At 33.1% G+C, this 19,308-nt stretch overlaps 1 protein-coding gene across 1 annotated transcript; it reads left to right on the top strand.

Moving 5' to 3' along the window:
- Window positions 1-601: 601 nt before the first annotated feature.
- LOC133309908 (expansin-A16-like) lies at window positions 602-1,730 on the top strand. The gene is made up of 2 exons (XM_061510773.1): window positions 602-824; window positions 1,390-1,730. The coding sequence occupies exons 1-2, from the start codon at window positions 602-604 to the stop codon at window positions 1,728-1,730; spliced, it is 564 nt and encodes a 187-aa protein (XP_061366757.1).
- The last annotated feature ends 17,578 nt before the right edge of the window (window positions 1,731-19,308 follow it).

Raw genomic sequence — 19,308 nt, 5'->3', positions numbered from 1 at the left:
CATATTTCTTTATGCACTACTTTGTATATGTCATGTAAGGTTAACAATATACAAAACCTACTACTATCTTACATGAAAAGAAACAAATTAAATAATGGTGCTTATAAGGAAAGAAATAAATGAAAATAATGATGATTAGTTGATTACTGATTTGAAGAGGTGATTGAGGTGTTATTTTGCAAATGCCATCCAATTAGACTATAAATATACATTCTTTCACTGCTATCTTAATGTGAACGAAACAAACTAAAATATCTGTGATTACAAAGACACGATTTTTGAAGGAATATATATATCTTCAATAGTAACGGAATAATATAATTACTCATTTACTAGAGAAGGAAAAAGTGGAAGTTCAGGATAAATGGAGAATAAATGCAATTAAATAGGTTTTTTTCCGCTTCTGTAATTTGAATGAATAATTCACAGAATCGTTAGTATTAATGGAATACTGGATATATTTTCCATTTGGAGAGGTGATTGCTGTGTCATTTCCAAAAACATTAGACAAAGTAAGAACCTTGGACCTTATATATATATTCGCCAACACCAAGCTACAACATAATCTAGAAGAATACTTCTAATCAAACCTGCAATTCCCATGGCATTTCCTTTGGAAATTCTTTTGTTCTTTCTTATTGCATTGCCAATTTCTGATGTGCATGCAGACATCATTATCTCCCCATGGAGATATGAAGCGTATAACAATTTTGAAGGGGGTCACAGAGTGGGCGTTACCCGCAAGCATCATCGCCCCAAGTTTAGCCCTAGCCAATGGAAGGAGGCTCATGCTACCTTCTATGAAGGAAACTCCGGAACATTTGGTATGATCAATTTTGAATGTTGATCAATGTATAGTTTTCATTTAATCCATTACATATACTACAAACTTTTTCATCATAATAAAATAGGGGTTTATACCTCTCATGTCACTTCATTCAAAAAACATCTACCGCTCTCACATCGATTCTTGTGCCCAGCTTTTTTTCTTTTTCTTTTTCAAAAAAATAAATGAGACCCCAGCAACTGTTTCTATTGCATAAGATGGTTGTTCTCCTTTGAAAGGAGAAGTTATTTTTCCAATAAAATATGTTCGTTTCTTATTATTTTTAGGGAAAAGTGTTTATATTTGCTACATTGTATAAAGTTATCTCCAGCGACCCTAACACGAGACGTCGTTTTGGGATTTGGATAAAGAGTAATTAGTGTATTTCAGAAATTGTACTTTTCTTTTATATCATGAATTTTATAAAATTATTCAATATTTAAGTCCTAAAATAGTGTTGTTCTAGGGTTGAATGATTATTTTATGTAATTGGAGAAACGTTAATTTTTTTTTTATGCATACATGTCTTTTACTTACGAAGAAAAAGAATAACTTGATTGCAGGAGGAGCTTGTGGGTATCAAGATGTGGTTAAAGAAGGTTATGGGCTTGACACAACAGCATTGAGCACAGCTTTGTTCAACAATGGCCGGACATGTGGGGCATGTTTCCAGATCAAATGTGTAAACTCTCAATGGTGTAAAGGCCAATCCTCTATTTATGTCACAGCCACCGACCTTTGCCCTCCAAATTATAGTATACCAAGTGACAATGGAGGATGGTGCAACCCACCACGCAAGCACTTTGACTTAGCCATCCCTTCATATCTCAAATTTGCAGAATACAGGGGTGGCATTGTGCCAGTCATATATCGCAGGTTACATATACATGATCTATTTTCATAGGAGAATGATATATATACGTTTATTTGGAACATTTTTTGAGAGAAAAAAGTGTTTGATAACATGTTTTATTTTTACTCCGAGAATGAGAATTGTGTTTGATAACACAACAAATAATATAATAAAAAATAATTCTTATTAAGTATAAATTTTTTTCGGTCACTTCTCTTTCAATATGGTGTGGTGGTGGTAATGGTGGCGATGGTGATGGTGGCGGTAGCGCGGTGATGGTGACGGCAGTAATGGTGGCAATGGTGCTGGTGGTAAGCTGCGACGGTGGTGGTGGAGGTGGTGACAATAGTAACTGCAGCGATGGTAGTGATGGTAGTTGGTGACGGTGATGATGATGGTGGTGGCTAGGGGTGCTAAACGAACCAGGGGCCTTTGGCTTGGCTTGTGAAGGCCTGAGCTTACATGTCTAAAATTGGTTGTTGGCATCAGGCTTGAACTTGTATAAAAGCTCGTTTAATAAAAAAAGCTTAGGCTCCAATTCAAAAGCTTGGCCTTAGAGCCTCTCAGGCTGACGTAGTATATTATTTTTTATTTTTTATACTACTTGTAATAGCCCTCTCTTTCTCCTTAATTCATTTCACCTCATTTTATTGATTAAACAAACTTTTTGAATGATTTTGTTCTATATTATGCTGTTTGGATATACACTGAATTTATGAATATTTATGGAATTATTGTTGATTGTATATTCTGTTTAGATAAATTTTTGTTGTATTATATTTTTTTAAACAGGCTAAACCAAGCTTTTATTTTTTGTAAATAAGTCAGGCCACGGACTGATAATTATATTTATAACAGGTAATAAGCTTGGTCAGGCTAACACATTAATTTAAGCATAAGCTTAACCTTTTAAGACCAAAGCACAGCTCGACCCGTTAACACCCCTAGTGATGGCGGTGACATGGTGATGGTAGTGGTGGTAGTGGCGACATGGTGGTGTGATGACGGTGGTGGTGATGACATGGTGGTAAGGCTGACGGCAGTGGCTGCGGCGATGATGGTGATAGCGGTGGTAGTGGTGGTTGGTGATGATGGCGATGGTGGTGGCGTCATGGTAAATGCGTTGGCGGTGGCGGTGGCGTGGTGATGGTAGTGGTGGTGGTGGTGGCAGTAGTGGCTGCAATGATGGTAGTGGTTGGTGGCGGTGGCATGGTGATTATAGTAGTGGTGACGATAGTGGCTGCAGCGATGATAGTGGTGGTTGGTGACGGTGATGGTGATGGTAGCGATGGCAGTAGTGGTGACGGTGATGTGATGATGGTAATGGCGACATGGTAGTGAGGTGATGGTGGTGGTGATTGTGGCGATGGCGGTAGTGGTGACGTGTCAGTGGCATGGTAGTGGTGGTGATGATGACATGGTGGTGAGGGTGATGGTGATGGTTGTGGCTGCGGCGGTGGTGGTGGTGGTTGGTGGCGGTGTGGTGGTAATGGCGATGGTGGTGGCAGTAATGTGGTAATGGTGGTGACATGGTGGTGATAGTAGTGGTGGAGAGTAATTGAGAGACAAGTATTTGTCATTTTGTGCCCGAGAACAAAAAAAATTTATTCTTTTTTTTGTTTCCCAGCACAAAAATTAAATCCGTTCATCCCGGGAACAAAAAAAAATCGATTTTACCAAACGAGTTTTCTATCCATTTCTGTTCTTGGGAACAGAAATTAAAAAAAAAAACTTGATTTCAGGAAGATTGTCATGCACACCCTTGACGTCCAGCAAATAAATTCGAGTAATCATAATCATATAAAGGTGGGTAAAAGCATTAAATGCGGATAATCATAATTAATCAACAGTATAAGATTTATTGCTGGACGTCCAGTAGTCGAAGAAATAATTTTACCATATATATATATATATATATATATATATATATATATATATATATATATATATTCAGAATTGTATTTGTCTGACTTATTTCGTGTACACTAATTTACTTTCTTAAAAAATTGCATTAAGTTTAAATATATAAGAAAATATGAATTCTTAAATAATTCTTAAAAAACAACAATTTGGAAGGAGTTAAATTAGTTAACTTCTGCTTACCAAAAAAAAAAAATTAGTTAAGTTCTAGGACATAATAGTTATAACCTCTTTTTTCTTATAACAATTTTTATAGTTGTTAGATCAAAATTAAATCATCGGTCACAAAATGATATTGAATGAGAATTGTTAATTTGATTTTAATTCAATAATAATAAAAATGGTTATAAGAGATTATAACGGAAAAGAGATTGTCAGTATTAATCTCCTTTTAAGTTCTATATATATTTATCCTTGATCATGGTAAAAAAGTATGCCAGAAAACAATTATCGTAATAAAAATTACAGGCGTAGTCAAGATTTTAGATTCAACTTCTTTAGAATGAAGAAAAAAGAAATCCCAAAAAACGTTATATCAAGTGGCATTAAGTTCCTCTAGGAACCACAAATAATCGCGAGGACACAAAATTAGCCATTTTTTTTAACTGTGCAAGGAAATCTCAAACAAAAATTATCTAGTAGGACTACTTTTTATTTTATAAATTAAAGAACGTTTTAGAAGAGTAGTTTGGACCTAAAACTACTGATATAGTTACCACTTAAATTTTAGTTTTGATTGTTATATTTTTAATAGGTTAATAATGAAAATGATTGTTGTTGAAAATAAAAAGAAGAGAGTGTAATATATAACATTCCAATAACTTAATACTACATAGGTTATTGCGAAACCTCATAAAAATTGCATACTTTACTTTATAAAAAATAAAGTAAAAAAAAAAATAGTTGCACACGTTAATATTTTTTAATTTTTACCTATATGTTAACGTGCAATTTGTATTCTAAATGAAACTATTCTCAAATTTAAATAAAGAAATAAATTAGATGGTTTACTATCTAAACACTTGGCGCATCATTTACATAATTTTTAAGAATGTGGTTTGTTTAATAAACATGTGGGTTTTATCTTTCTCGTTTTTTCCTTTTATAAGTTTATTAGTTTACAATAATTTTAAACTATTTTAAATTCCAATCAATCAATAATATATACCTTTATAGATTATTAGTCAACTCCATGTAAGTATTACGTGAGAATCCAATAAATTCCACTTCATAACTTTTAAAAAAATAAGAAATGAGAGAAAAATTAACGAAGTGATAATATTTTAAACATTTTGATAAAAAAAGTAATTTAGTCAAAGATAATTATATTTATTTAGGATTAAATTTCCATTGACGTTATTTTTTTTACAATTTCATTTTTCAAGTAACATTACTAATTATTTTATAGTTACCAATAAATTAAAAAAAAAAAAGTGGAGGAATGATAAGACATTGATTGACATTAGGTTATTGCCAGTTGTCGTAATATAATAGCGGATCAGATGCCTTGGTAATAAGGGTGCGACACGAATTCATTTTGCAATTATTATCCTGACTTCTGTACCTATGTTTTCGTTATGGCAATGGATTTTGTCGCAGCAATGCTATCATATATACCCGTCACTGTCAAGTCATTCAACTGCTACTACACTTTGATTATCTCCCATGGAAAACTAAATTTTATTAGAATTTGGAGCAATTCTCATTGGAAATTTATGCTATATGCTTCAACTCATTAAATATTGTTACATTATTAGAATCCTTTTAGCTATGTCCGGTTTATAAATTTAGCCAATACCAATTTTATTATTCCATTTTCAACACTATTAATTAACAACAGAAGTTCTGCATACATAAAATGAATTGTCTTGGCTGAACAATAAGAAGTTAGAAATAATACGGCTAAGATAATGAAGGTTGTCATATTGGATATCTATATATATATATTGTTTGTTATATTCCTTTTCTCATGTCTGTATATGACATAATGCCAGGTTTTGATGGGAACTCTTCACCTTTTATTATTGATCCGCAGTTATAAGTTTTCAGCTTGAGGTAGGATAGTTGAACCTTAACGATGTTGTAACTGTATTGTGTTACATGAATTTATATTGGGGTTTTGCAGGAAAGTCTCAAAAGACTTGAGCTCTGCATTGTAACTTTTGACACAGTTGTTTATGCAGAAGGCAATCTTGATCCAAATCCAATAGAACAGTAAAGAGAGAATGTTTTCTTTGGAGTACAAATTCTACACGGGTGAGCGTGTTCTTTGGAGTTCACGGCTAATATATATATATATATATATATATAACTTATTCAGCTTACTACTAGGTTACTAGTTATTCTGTAGACACAGAGAGAATGTGTACTTGGCAATTTGGCTAGAACCTTGGTTCCAAACGAGTGTTTCTCGTGACATAAGTTCTAGCTAGTGTGCCTAACCCAACTGGTTGATCGATCCCTGGTGAGAGCTTTGGTATTTAAAAGAGAGAGAGGGAGAGAATGAGTACTTTCTCTTTTATCTTTTGGCATTTTACATCTATTTGTTTTCCTTAACATGCTACTATGCTAGTATAGAGAGGTGTGAGATATAGTTGTTAATCAAGTTAGAGATATAGAAACCTTTCTTGAAAATTCACATAATAGCTTTTGAGTATTTGAAATTGTTGGTCTTTAACGTGGTTGTCAAATCATTATTCTTTTAATGTATTTCGTACTCAGAAAATTTTGTAGAGTTGACAAGCTAGCAGGTGCAGTGCTGTTAGTGCCAGTTTCCAACTAGTGATGGTCTGGTTTCCCTGCAAACATTGAAGAATAATCGACTCTTGGTGTTACTCGTTTTATCTCATGGATAAGTTGCTTGTGGCTGTGGGATGCTCAAAGATGGCCTCAAATTCTAATGCAATTGCTCACTCTATTGATAATCTTTCCCATCAAGATAAGTATATGATGTCAAAGATATCTGATAGAAAGAGCTGTATGGTACATATACGTTTTTTTTTTTTTTTTTGGTGAAATACATATACGTTTTTCATTGCTGAATGTATGTGAATTTTCATATACAAATTGATTTTGAAAAATATGTTGTCAATTCTTTATTAGTGACCATTAGGATATATATAAGGACTTCCTTATTAAAAGATTTGTATTATTATATTTATGGCATAATTTTATATAAATTCAATTTAATTGATTGAAGTAATGATTTGTTTACCTAATATCTTAACTTACCTAATATCTTAACTAAGTCAATGACCAATCCCAATTTAATAACATTGCATAATAATTTGATTGTCGTAATCTCTTTTTAACTAAATCTGAATAGAAGTACGTGGCGTCATTTTTTTTTAATCTTTAACTAAGTATTTTCTTGCAAGTAACAATCCTTTCTTCTTCTTTTTTTTTCTGTAGGAACATGAACGTGAACACTTTTTGGGTCTTCCCCTATATATCTCTCACGGCATATTTGGTGTACAGTATAGCTATATAGGATAATGTTTGATAGTATAAGATATAATAGTATAAGACTTAATTGTATAAGATCTGATTAAATTTTTAATATTACTCAACGTTTGGCATGATATTGTATATATAAGATAATGTATTGTATAAGATAATATCATTCAGTGTTTGAAAACCTATGATGCACTGACACTTCAAAAAACTTGACGTGTCACGTTCGACACTTCCTGACATTCTAACATGCGTTGTAGAGACTCTACAAAGGGTTAAAAAGTTGCGTTGCGTTTTTAGTTACAACTATTAGATTCGTTTGATTACAAATACTATTTTATTGAGTTTAATATAAATATTTGTGATATCTTATGTTTCTTTGCAAAATTGATGGGTGTTATAAGTTTAGTTTCATTTTTTTGTTAAATTATTGAATATTAAATATAATATACACTACATAAATTAAAAATATTATTTAATATCAAAATGTGTCCTAACGTGTCGAAATCTAATATTTTTTAGAATGAACGTGTCAAAGTATCGTGTCCTGTCCTGTGTCCGTTTCAATGTCAGTGCAACATAGTTGGTAACGCACTGTATAATACTAGATATGATAAAAATAAATATTTTTAACAAAAACATCATTTAATAAAGAATTTATAAACTTATTCCAAATATGTCATATGATATTAACTTTTATAAAAATCTATTGATCAATGTGTCCAAAGAAATATTAATTTTTATAAAAATATAAATCTCCAATATTTAAAAAAATAATATATTAAAAAATAATTTTTATTTTAATATATTAATATTGAAATAATATATTAATTTTTGAGAATCGCACTGGTAGCAATATTAATACATCAATCTCTTATCAGGCCTAATCTCACCTCCTTAAGCTTCATTAAGTTATACATCATTAAGAAATTCTGCTGTATAAGTTTATCCATACGATGGTCACATCAAACAACTAAAAATGTCATAATATGTATAATATAAACTTATACTATCAGATATTATATATGAGTCTTAAGTTGTTTGTTAAGACCGAGTTAATGCCATCGGCGAGCTTTTTTTTCCCCTTAAATTATTCTGCAATCTTCTATAGTTTCTGTTATTCATTTATTTTTGGATATAGTCTCTGTTATTTTTTTATTTTTTTTGGTAATTACTTTCTGTTATTTTTTTTTATTTTTTTTGGTAATTAGTTTCTGTTATTTTTTAAACAAGCTTTTATAGCTCCAAAATTTGTAATTAAATTGCTAAATTTGTAATTGGGTCTTTATCAGCGCACTGACAACGTTGAGATTAATCATTGCTAAGTTAAATAAATTATATAAATCTATTAATGAAAAATACAATATTATATGTTTGTATAAGCTATTTGAATTTTCAAATAAAAATCTATAGTTTAAGAATAGTTAAGAGAGTTTCAATGCTATTATTAATAACTAATAATTTTAAAAAATTAGACTCAATTAAAAAAAATTCAAATTGTAAAGATTTATTTGAAAAATTGACAATACCGTAAGAATTTAAAAAATAAGTTAACCTATTTTTTTCATAGACATGAACAAAGTCCCATATTGGTGTGAACGGAAAATCGATTCTGAGTAGGATGGTTAATTATGTGTGTATATACTCTAACTTTATCGTCTTTGAAAGTATTATACAAGCTTGTAAATATAATGTTAGAATGATCTGTCATCGCGCTTATGGAGTACGTAGTTTTTTCTAAGGAGGCGTTTGGTTGAGGAGAAATTTTTTGAATACTAGGGAAATGTAATTGATAGGGAAATGGTTGGAAAGTGAGTTTGGTAGGAAAATGTAAAAAAAGTTGTTTGGTTGGAAAAAAAAATTACTAGGAAAATTGAGAGAAATTCTCGAAAGTTGAAGATAAAATATTGATGGGAAAACTTAATCAAATTACAAAATTATCCTTTTAAAAATAACCATGTAGGACCAATTGTAAGGGGTAATTGTGTCACTTTATAAATCACTTTATTAACTTCTCCGATTTTTCACACAAATACCACCTTCAAACTTGCTTTCTGGAACAGTGGTATTTTGCTTTTTAACATGCAAATTCAAAAGCTGGGCAACTGATACTGATGGGTAAATTTAATAAGATTAGCGAACCAAAGGTGGACAACTTATTATGTAGGAATCACTTTGATGAGAAACAAACCAAAACTCTTGAAATAAACACCCCTAAGTATTTTACTCCAATTACAATCACAATTACATGTTAAAAGGCTTCTATTCGCTTTTTATACTAATTGAAAGATACAACTAAATTTTTAAAAATAAAACAGAACCCTATGTAATCAATGACAGATCTCAATGATAATTGATAATAGAAAATCGGATCAAAGGTAAAACCCATTTTACAGCCCATGAGACCCAGTAAAGAAAGCTTAAGCAGTAAGAAAATGTGTTTATTTCATATACACATCATCGTGTAGGCATACAAGTGGGATAATTGTAGCTTTGAACACTTAAAGCCTTCTCAACAGCAAATAATTGAAGGATAGACCGGAGAATTTTTAAATTGGACCGGGTGCATTTTTATTGGGTGTTCCATTTTCTCACAATAGAAATTTCTTATGATATTTTTATCCATATCATTTTGTTTATTTATTTCTATGTCCTGATTTTTTTCTACTTTTGGAAAAGGTTCACCTACACCTGGACCACTGTAACTTTTCTCGATAGACCGATGATTCCGATTAAACCTAAGAAGCATAGTCCATAAGCAAACATCCAGCAAATGAAATAGGCTACAGAAGTTACTTAAACCCATCAATGAGATGGAATGTCTCCATATTAAGGCAGAATAAGCATGTTATGCATGTCATCACTATATAAAGAAGGTTTAATGCCCAGGTATGATACTTATATATTATAATTTAAGTTCATTGATCAAATATTGACTTGAGTATCGGATTATCATGCAAGTACTTCTCCCATCTATCCCAGCCAAGCAAAAATACAAAGTACGAGTTCACCCATCCAAAGGAGTATCCTGCATCAAGTCTCATCCCGAAAGAGATTGCTAAATGCGAATTGGTTGGATTAATTGTAAATTTACTTTCCTCCGTTGAGATCAAAGATACTTATATAATTAGAAAGTACAAGTATCATTTTGGGTTGATGAGTTTGTTCATCAAAACTTTAAACCATATAGGCATTAATAAGGTCAATAGTATCTTGATTAGTGTTCGTAAGTTTACTCAACTAAAGAATGACCAATCGAATTATGTTACTGCATGCTATCGATGTTGATACTTCTCATACAACGTTGCAACTTGTGTGCCTAGAGATATATGTCCAATATATGGTACTCTTTAGGCTAGCGTCAACAACATAAAGACTTTGATGGAGACCGCATAAGTGAGTTGAATATTAGAGAACTTGTAGACTTGGCCTTTAACGCTACAGCTAATACGAGTTATAAGGAAGGAGATAAGAGATTTTAATGTTTTGAGTTTTTTATAATGTGATAGAAATTTATAAATGTTATGGATATTATTAATTTCGAAAATATTATGACATTGTTTAATTAGTATGAGGTAAAAAAATAATTATTATTTTGAAATAAATTGTTATATTTAATAATTGCATAAAATATTTTAAAAAATTAATTATTATCCGTAGTCAAAGTAAAACCATAAATAGACTAACAAATTAAAAAAACTTTGCACCTTCTGTCCTTTTTTGAATAAATATCTTTTTCGATCATCAGCAAATTTTACAATGCCCGTTTTAGTCCCTAGCAAATAAAAAAACTATTCGTGGTCCCTAAGAAATTCAAAGTGGACCTATTTTAGTCCTTTTGAGAGACTAATACGAATCTTTTTTGAATTTGTGAGGGACCACGATTTCAACTAAATAGGTCCATTTTGAATTTCTTAGGGACCACGAATGGCCTTTTTATTTTTTAGGGACTAAAGCGGGTATCGTAAAATTTGTTGAGGACCAAAAATGATATTTACTTTTTTTTTTCAGAGTAAAACCTTCTGTCCAATTTTAACAACACAGTAAAATAATGACGAGTACAGGTACGTTATGGGTCCTCTTAGAGTCTTGAGAGTGGGAGAGCCGCAGAAAAAGAAAATGGGAAACAGATTGAACAGAAAAATTTCTGCAGCATCAGCACGTGCTCATACCAGGAAGTCAAAGAAAAGCTCTTCAATTCATCTCTCTTCAGCTTCAGGTACCTCTTTCGTCTTTCCTTTTGATTTCGGCATAGTTTATGTTAAATAACAAGAGAGAAGAGAGGAACATTTGAAATAATACTATGTGTATTGACTGATGAAGGCTGTACAATATATAAACAGACTAATGAGTTAAGTCCAAACCTAATGTAATCTGACCAAATACAAAATAAGGAAACCTTAATTACAAAATAAGGAAACCCTAATTACAATATATTTCTAACACTCCCCATCAAGCTGGAGCGTATAGGTCATATGCACCAAGCTTGTTACATATAAACTCTATTCGAGGGCCCCTCAAAGATTTTGTAAACACATCTGCTAATTGTTCATTAGAGGGTACAAAGCTAGTTTTAATTTCACCAGCAAGAACCTTTTCTCGAACAAAGTGGCAATCTATTTCTATATGCTTGGTTCTTTCATGAAACACTGGATTTGATGAAATGTGTAGAGCTGCTTGGTTATCACAAATGAAAGTTGCCTGTCCAGTGTCTCCAAACTTAAGTTCTCTGAGAAGCTGTTTAAGCCAAATGAGCTCACAAGTAGTAGTCGCCATGTAGCGGTATTCTGCTTCAGCACTTGATTTAGCAACTACGCTTTGTTTCTTACTTTTCCAAGAAATCAAGTTTCCTCCAACAAAGACACAATACCCAGAAGTAGATCTCCTATCAGTTGGACAACTAGCCCAATCAGCATCACAGTACCCAACCACTTTATCATGACCTTTATCTTCATATTCAAGGCCTTTCCCTGGAGATGCCTTGATATACTTAAGAATACGAATGACTGCATTCCAATGTTCTTGACATGGAGAATTGAGAAATTGACTGACAACACTAACTGCAAAGGAAATATCAGGCCGAGTGACTGTGAGGTAGTTCAATTTTCCGACCAATCTTCTATACTGCTCAGGATCTGAAAAGGGCTCCTCCTGATTTGGTAAAAGCTTGATACTTGGATCCATAAGAGTATCAACAGACTTTGAATTTAACAGAGCAGTTTCTTCAAGAATATCCAGAGCATATTTCCTCTGAGATATCACAACACCAGCTTTAGATTGGGCCACCTCGATTCCTAAGAAGTATCGAAGTTTCCCAAGATCCTTAGTCTGAAAATGATGACATAAGTGTTGTTTCAATCGAGTGATCCCATGCTGATCACTGTCGGTGATGACAATATCATCCACATATACCACCAGATAAATAGATCCAGAAGCAGAATGATGATAAAAGAGAGAATGATCAGCTGCACTCCGAGTTATGCCAAATTGTTGAACAACACTGCTAAATTTACCAAACCAAGCTCTTGGAGATTGTTTGAGGCCATAGAGAGACTTACGAAGACGACAAACAAGACCTGACTCCCCCTGAGCAACAAATCTAGGAGGTTTCTCCATATAAATTTCTTCCTCAAGATCACCATAAAGAAAAGCATTCTTGATATCCAGTTGGTAGAGATGTCAATGGCTAATAGTAGCCATGGCAATAAAAAGGCGAACAGTAGACATTTTCGCCACAGGAGAAAAAGTATCAATAAAATTCAAGCCAAAGACCTGAGTGAAGCCCTTCGCCACCAAGCGAGCTTTAAGATGATCCACTTGACCATCAGGTCCAACCTTAACAGCATAAATCCATCTGTAACCAACCACAGATTTTCCAGAAGGAAGAGGCACCAGGTCCCATGTGCCATTATGATGAAGAGCACTCATTTCATCAATCATAGCTTGTCTCCATCCCGAATGTGAAAGTGCATCATCTGTGGTCTTAGGAATAGATACAGAAGACAAAGAGGAAAGGCAAGAAAAATATGATGGAGAAAGATGATGATAACTAATATTGACTGTATACCTGGCCGGAGGGCGAGTATCACGAGTACCCTTACGAAGAGCAATGGGTAGGTCATTATCCGAAGGTGGGACCAAAGCCGTGGGAGGAGATGCAGTTGAATGTGAGTCCACAGATACATCTGACGAACTATGCTCGATCTCATCAGCAGAAGAGGTGATAGAAGGAGAGTCAGAAACATGGACGGGTAAAGACGGAAGGTAAAGAAGGTCACCTGGGAAGGACGACTGTACAGAATCAGTATCCACAGGAGTAGTAGAGGATCCAAAAAAGGGAACTGATTCAAAAAAGGAGACATTCGCCGAGATAAAGTATCGACGTAAAGTGGGAGAGTAGCAACGGTAACCCTTCTGAGACCGAGGATAACCCAAAAAAACACATTTATGAGACTCTGGAGCTAATTTATCCAAACCTGGACCAAGATGATGAACAAAACACGTAGAACCAAACACATGTGGAGTTAAAGGATATAAAGCTTGATGAGGAAATAAAATAGAGTGAGGTACCTTATGATTGAGAACAGATGATGGCATGCGATTAATGAGATAGCATGCAGTAAGTAAAGCATCACCCCAGAATGTGTATGGAACATTACCATCAACTAACAAGGCACGAGTGGTTTCAACCAGATGGCGATTCTTGCGCTCGGCTACACCATTTTGTTGAGGCGTATGAGGGCAAGATGTTTGATAAAGAATGCCATGAGATGAAAAGAATTATTGAAATTGATGAGATAAGTACTCACATGCATTATCACTACGTAAAGTACGAATAGGAATACCAAATTGAGTTTTTATTTCATTATAAAATAACTGAAAAATAGAAAACAACTCAGACCGCTTTTTCATTAAAAATAACCAAGTACATCTAGAATAATCATCAATAAAAGTAACAAAGTACTTAAAACCCAAAGTAGAAGAATGACGACTTGGTCCCCAAACATCAGAGTGGACCACAGAAAATGGAGAAACAGCTTGACGACTAAGACGACTCGGAAACGTACTACGAGTATGTTTTCCAAACTGACAAGACTCACAATTTAAAGTAGAAAGAGATGATAAATGGAGAACCATCTTCTGAAGCTTTGCAAGACTAGGATGGCCCAGACGAACATGGATAGTAAGAGGAGAATCCACAGTGGAGCAGGCTGAAGAAGAGAGAACTAGTTGATAGAGGCCCTGAGACTCACATCCTTTGGTAGTCTCCTTCTCCGAACTCCAATCCTGAAAGATGACAGAGGTTTTAGTAAAAGAAACAACACAGTCAATGGATTTGGTAAACCGACTAACAAAAAGTAAGTTAAAAGGAGAATCAGGAACATATAGAACATGATCCAGAGATAAATTAGGTAAAAGAAGAACCGTGTCAATCCCCCTTGATTGGACCAGAGACCCATTGGCCATAGTAATAGTGGGAAAAGAACCAGTAGTACAAAGGGAAGTGAATAAGGACTTATTACCAGAAATGTGATCAGAAGCCGTAGAATCTAGAGTCCAAGGGCCAATAGAGTGCAAGTCACAAATGCTTTTGCCTGACTACAAATAGCTTCACAAGTAACAGCAGGTCGAAAAATATGCTTGATAGACGGATGAAGAGTAGCTTTAATGAGACTACACAACTGAGCATCAAGCATCTTCCACCGTGTGCGCTCCTTTTCCGCCACAGATTCAGCCTTAGTGGTGAGATGGGATGTATAATTCTGCCCATCCAACCAAAGTCGCAGATCGGAAGACCAAGTGTCATAGTTGAACCCATCCAATTTATCCACACTCAACGGAGCAAGGATATAATTGGAAAAAATAGTAGACTCCGACTTTTGTCTAGCCGGAGTCCCAGAACCAGGAACATTGGAGACAGAAGGGTCCATAATCAAAAAGAAATCAGAAAGAACAGATCACAGAACTAACCGGTAGAAGAGGGATCTGTGCGTCAACGCAAAAAGATGTCGAAACAGAAAAACAAGACTGGATCCAGAATCGTCTCAGCAAGACGAAAAAATCGCAACCAGCCGCGGCCGGAACGGAGGCTCCACACGCCTCCACGCGCCGCCTGTTGGAGGAGGGTACTGAAACTTGCACGCGCGCGTGAGAGCGCGTGGGTGGTCTTCTGAGGGAGCGGCCGGTGCCGGTGTGATCGCGTTGTCAAGACGATCACGGCGGTAGGCTGCGTGCCTGAAAATTCCACCAGACGGTGGTGGTTGACGGTACAGAAGCGTGAAGCGGAAGAAAATCGTTCAGAAACTGACAACGAGACAGTTCCGGAATTTTTTTTGTAAAATACGATAAACAGTGGGTTCACCGGAAAAAAATAATTTCAAACGTTCCTTAGGCTCTTGATACCATGCTAAATAACAAGAGAGAAGAGAGGAACATTTGAAATAATACTATGTGTATTGACTGATGAAGGCTGTACAATATATAAACAGACTAATGGGCTAAGCCCAAACCTAATGTAATCTGACCTAATACAAAATAAGGAAACCCTAATTACAATATATTTCTAAAATCAACTTGTAACTTATGAGTCATTTTCTGTTGCATCTCTGTTTTTTGATGAATGAGCACATGCATAGTAAATTTATTTTTTATTTTTTTGGGAAATCATGTACATTGTACTTTTGAATTGCTAAATTAACTCTGTTAAACTAACTGACTCGATTTGGAATATGAGCAGACTATCCTATGGTGAATTTCTTTTTTTAATAAGATGAATGTAATGGTCATGATTGATAATTTGGTATAATCTGCCTATAAGCACTGAAATCAAATTAGGGGTGTGCAAAATAATCAAAAAACTGAACCAAACCATGAATCGAACCGAATTACCATTAAAATAATTAGTTTTTAAAAAGCAGTTCATGAACCGAACCAATTTTTAAAGAACCAATTCATGAACCGAACCAGTTTTTAAAGAACCAGTTCATGAACCGAATCAGTTTTTAGAACCAGTTTAAGAACCGAATCATTTTGAACCGAACCGTTTCCGAACCGAACCTTTTTCAAACCAAACCAAATTGATTTTTATAACTTTATTTCTTAATTTTTTAATTTTTTTCTTTTCAAAATAGGATCGACCCGAACCGGTTCTGAACCGAACCGAACCATTTCCAATCGAATCGAACCGAACCAGTTTTGAACCGAATCGAACCGAACCATTTAAATCAATTCGGTTCGATTTTTCAAAAAATTCGGTTCAGTTTGACCCATACATATCCCTGTTGATGAGTGTGGTGGAGGATTGCTTATCTAGGTAAGGTTTGATTTTGCTCTACACTCTATAGTCTGCAGCTTTGGGTGACTCAATTAAAAATTGATTGACTTTGAGCTATTAGTTTGCAAATTAATTAATTTAAATCATATTATTAAAATATTAAACACTACTATTTAATGACTAATTATTATGACAACTATATAAATAAAATTAATTGCACATGCTAGTAAAAAAAACTAGTGTATTCTAAATATTATGTCAAATATCTAAAATAGTTAAAAAAATTAAATAATTTTAATTAATTATAGGCGTTTGCTTTGGAGCTTAAAATAGTTATTAAATGCTTTGGAAATAATTAAAATAAATGATTAAAAAAACTTCAGTGCTTTGGAGCTTAAAAAAACTAAATGATTAAAATAAATAAAATGAAAATCATGTTAACTTGCCTTAGAGTTTTTTTTCTTTGAAAGAGCTTCAATGCTTCACTTTGCTACAAACAACCGTATGCTCTGCAAATGAAAAAAAAAAAACAAAAGAGAACAGAATGCTTCAAATGGAAAAAGAGAATGAAATAGATCTGAAATTTTAGCTATACCAATGAAAGTGAGAAACACGAAGGAAAAAAATATGATAATGTGAGGCTCGGACGGTTGGGGTTGGACCACTTAGCATATCGTCTGAGTTCGGGGGGGGGGGGGCGACACTCAAATAATGAGTGCCGTGGGATGGGATGGGCGGCACTTAAGAAATAAAAAAAAATTATAATTAGTGTAGTTGGGGGTGTGGGATGACACTGTATGTGAAAAAATATATATATATATATCACAAGAGTGCCGTGGGGATGTGGGGTGTCATTTAGAGTCGCCGGTTCCCCTACGGCATCAAAGGATTTCAAACAATAATATCTCCCAACCAGATACTAAATTAATACATTTAAGCAGAAAAAACTCCAAACTGGTGAAAGAGTCATAGTAACACACTACCACAGAATGAAAGATGTTGATTTGAGTTACTAAGTTGGGCTTCGAACCCAAGTTGTTTCAACTTCACCATTGCTACAGACTAAGGAATTTCAAATTTAGACGTTAGCAGCTTAGAGTAAGCCCAAACTCTTTTTGATTTGGAAGCATGTTTAAAAGAAATTCTTATGTCCTCGTAGTAATAAATACAATTTACTGAAAGTTTAACATGTCCTATAGTTATATATATTGTTAAATTAATTTAAATTCAAGTTATTACTGCTTATTTTTTGTAACTTTTTAGGATATATTTATTAATAATTTTACTTTTAAAACTTAAAATTAACATGCTATAATAAATCGGTATAGTAATATGAAAGAAAAATAATAAACACATAATTTTTTCCGTCTAATAAATATATTTTAATGTAATTATAAATAAAAATCAATTTTTTTTGTACTCTTTTTATTATTATATTGATAATATTATATGTTAATTTATCGATATATCATTATAAAATGTATGAAGATAATAAATATTTTTCTTTTCAAGTTTACTGCTCACAAGACTTATTAAACTGCGGGTAATACTGTAAAGAAATAAGATATTATAGTAATATTTTTTTCTCAACTTTATATAGGTTGATAGAATTTAGGGATGATACATAGTTATTAACCAAATTAACATACATAAATTCAAAGGTAATTAGATATTTTATAATGATGCAAATTTTTTTAAGTTATTATCTTTTATTTTTTATTTATATACTCGTATTTATTACATTTTTTATATTATTATGTGCATCGCACATTATGCTAGTCTTTAAAAGAACACATTTTATTTACCAAATTTTTATTTTAACAATTAAAGATAAATAATTCTTTAAAAATTTAAAAATTATAATATAAATATAAATATATATGTTGTCGTGGGATCAGATGTACCTAGAAATTACAACTCAGTTTATCCAAAAAAGAAATTACAGCTCACAAGGTGGCGACGTGCGTTTACACTTTTTTTTAAAGTATTCTCCACCGGTTCATTTCTCGAACTATTTTACACTTCTTTAAGAGTTGAAAAAATCATATCTTTTTTCACATCATTTTCTATATTTTTCTTTAAAACAGTGTATATTTTAATATATTATTTTGTTTTATTGCAAAAATAATAATAAAAATACCTTATTTACACATTGATTTTATAAATTTAATATAAAAATAAAAAAAAAATTAATTCTAGTTTTCTTAAATAAGAAAATCTATAAATCTATAAAAAAATAATGTACAAGAATCATTTCTCACATAAGTAGTGTATAAAAATAGTCCGTATCTAATATTTATTGAATTTAAAAATATAGGGATGAATAGGTGTTGAGCTCAAAATATACCTGCACCCAAACGAGGTTGTGCAAGCGACATCTGTCCAATACGTGGCGTCTGAATTTTACACTGTCGATTGTGGTATTTGACAATTATTATTCTTCTTATTATTATTTAATGCCTTGTTTCGTGGGGTACCCTTCCCACTAGCCGGAATGTGGTCACTAAATATGCAGGGCATTGTTCCTTATAAGTAGCAGCTCTTTCCGAGTTTGTGTTTGTTTTAAATTGGAACACACAACTTGTAACTGTGGTCACTTCTGAGACTCAAAAGAAAACATCTTTCTCCTAATTCCCTCATCCTCAGTATCATAAATACTAAGCTCTAAAACTTATGTCACTGCTACAAAGGGAACTTGATCAATAGCTAGCAGCCTAGCATTTGAACTTGAATTTCCAGGTACCTATTTCTCTATATATTTTGTTCCATCGATCCTGAGGCTAATATATATATATGTTGGATTTTTGTACTTCAGAGAATGCCTTCTTTTTTTGTTATGATTAGAAATGTTATTTTGTTATAAATTAGTTTATGCTATCCTATTCTTCTTTTAGTCATTTTTTAAAGTTGTTTTGTGTATCTATGTGAATTCTGGCCACCAGGTGGTTCCCAAAGGAGGAATGATTCTTTTCGTTTGACGTC

Source organism: Gastrolobium bilobum, unplaced genomic scaffold, assembly GCF_033153095.1.
Source record: "Gastrolobium bilobum isolate Gb01-03AN ecotype WA unplaced genomic scaffold, APGP_CSIRO_Gbil_v1 utg6679, whole genome shotgun sequence".
In the NCBI taxonomy this organism is placed as follows: domain Eukaryota; kingdom Viridiplantae; phylum Streptophyta; class Magnoliopsida; order Fabales; family Fabaceae; genus Gastrolobium; species Gastrolobium bilobum.
This window is presented reverse-complemented; position numbering and strand designations above follow the sequence as displayed.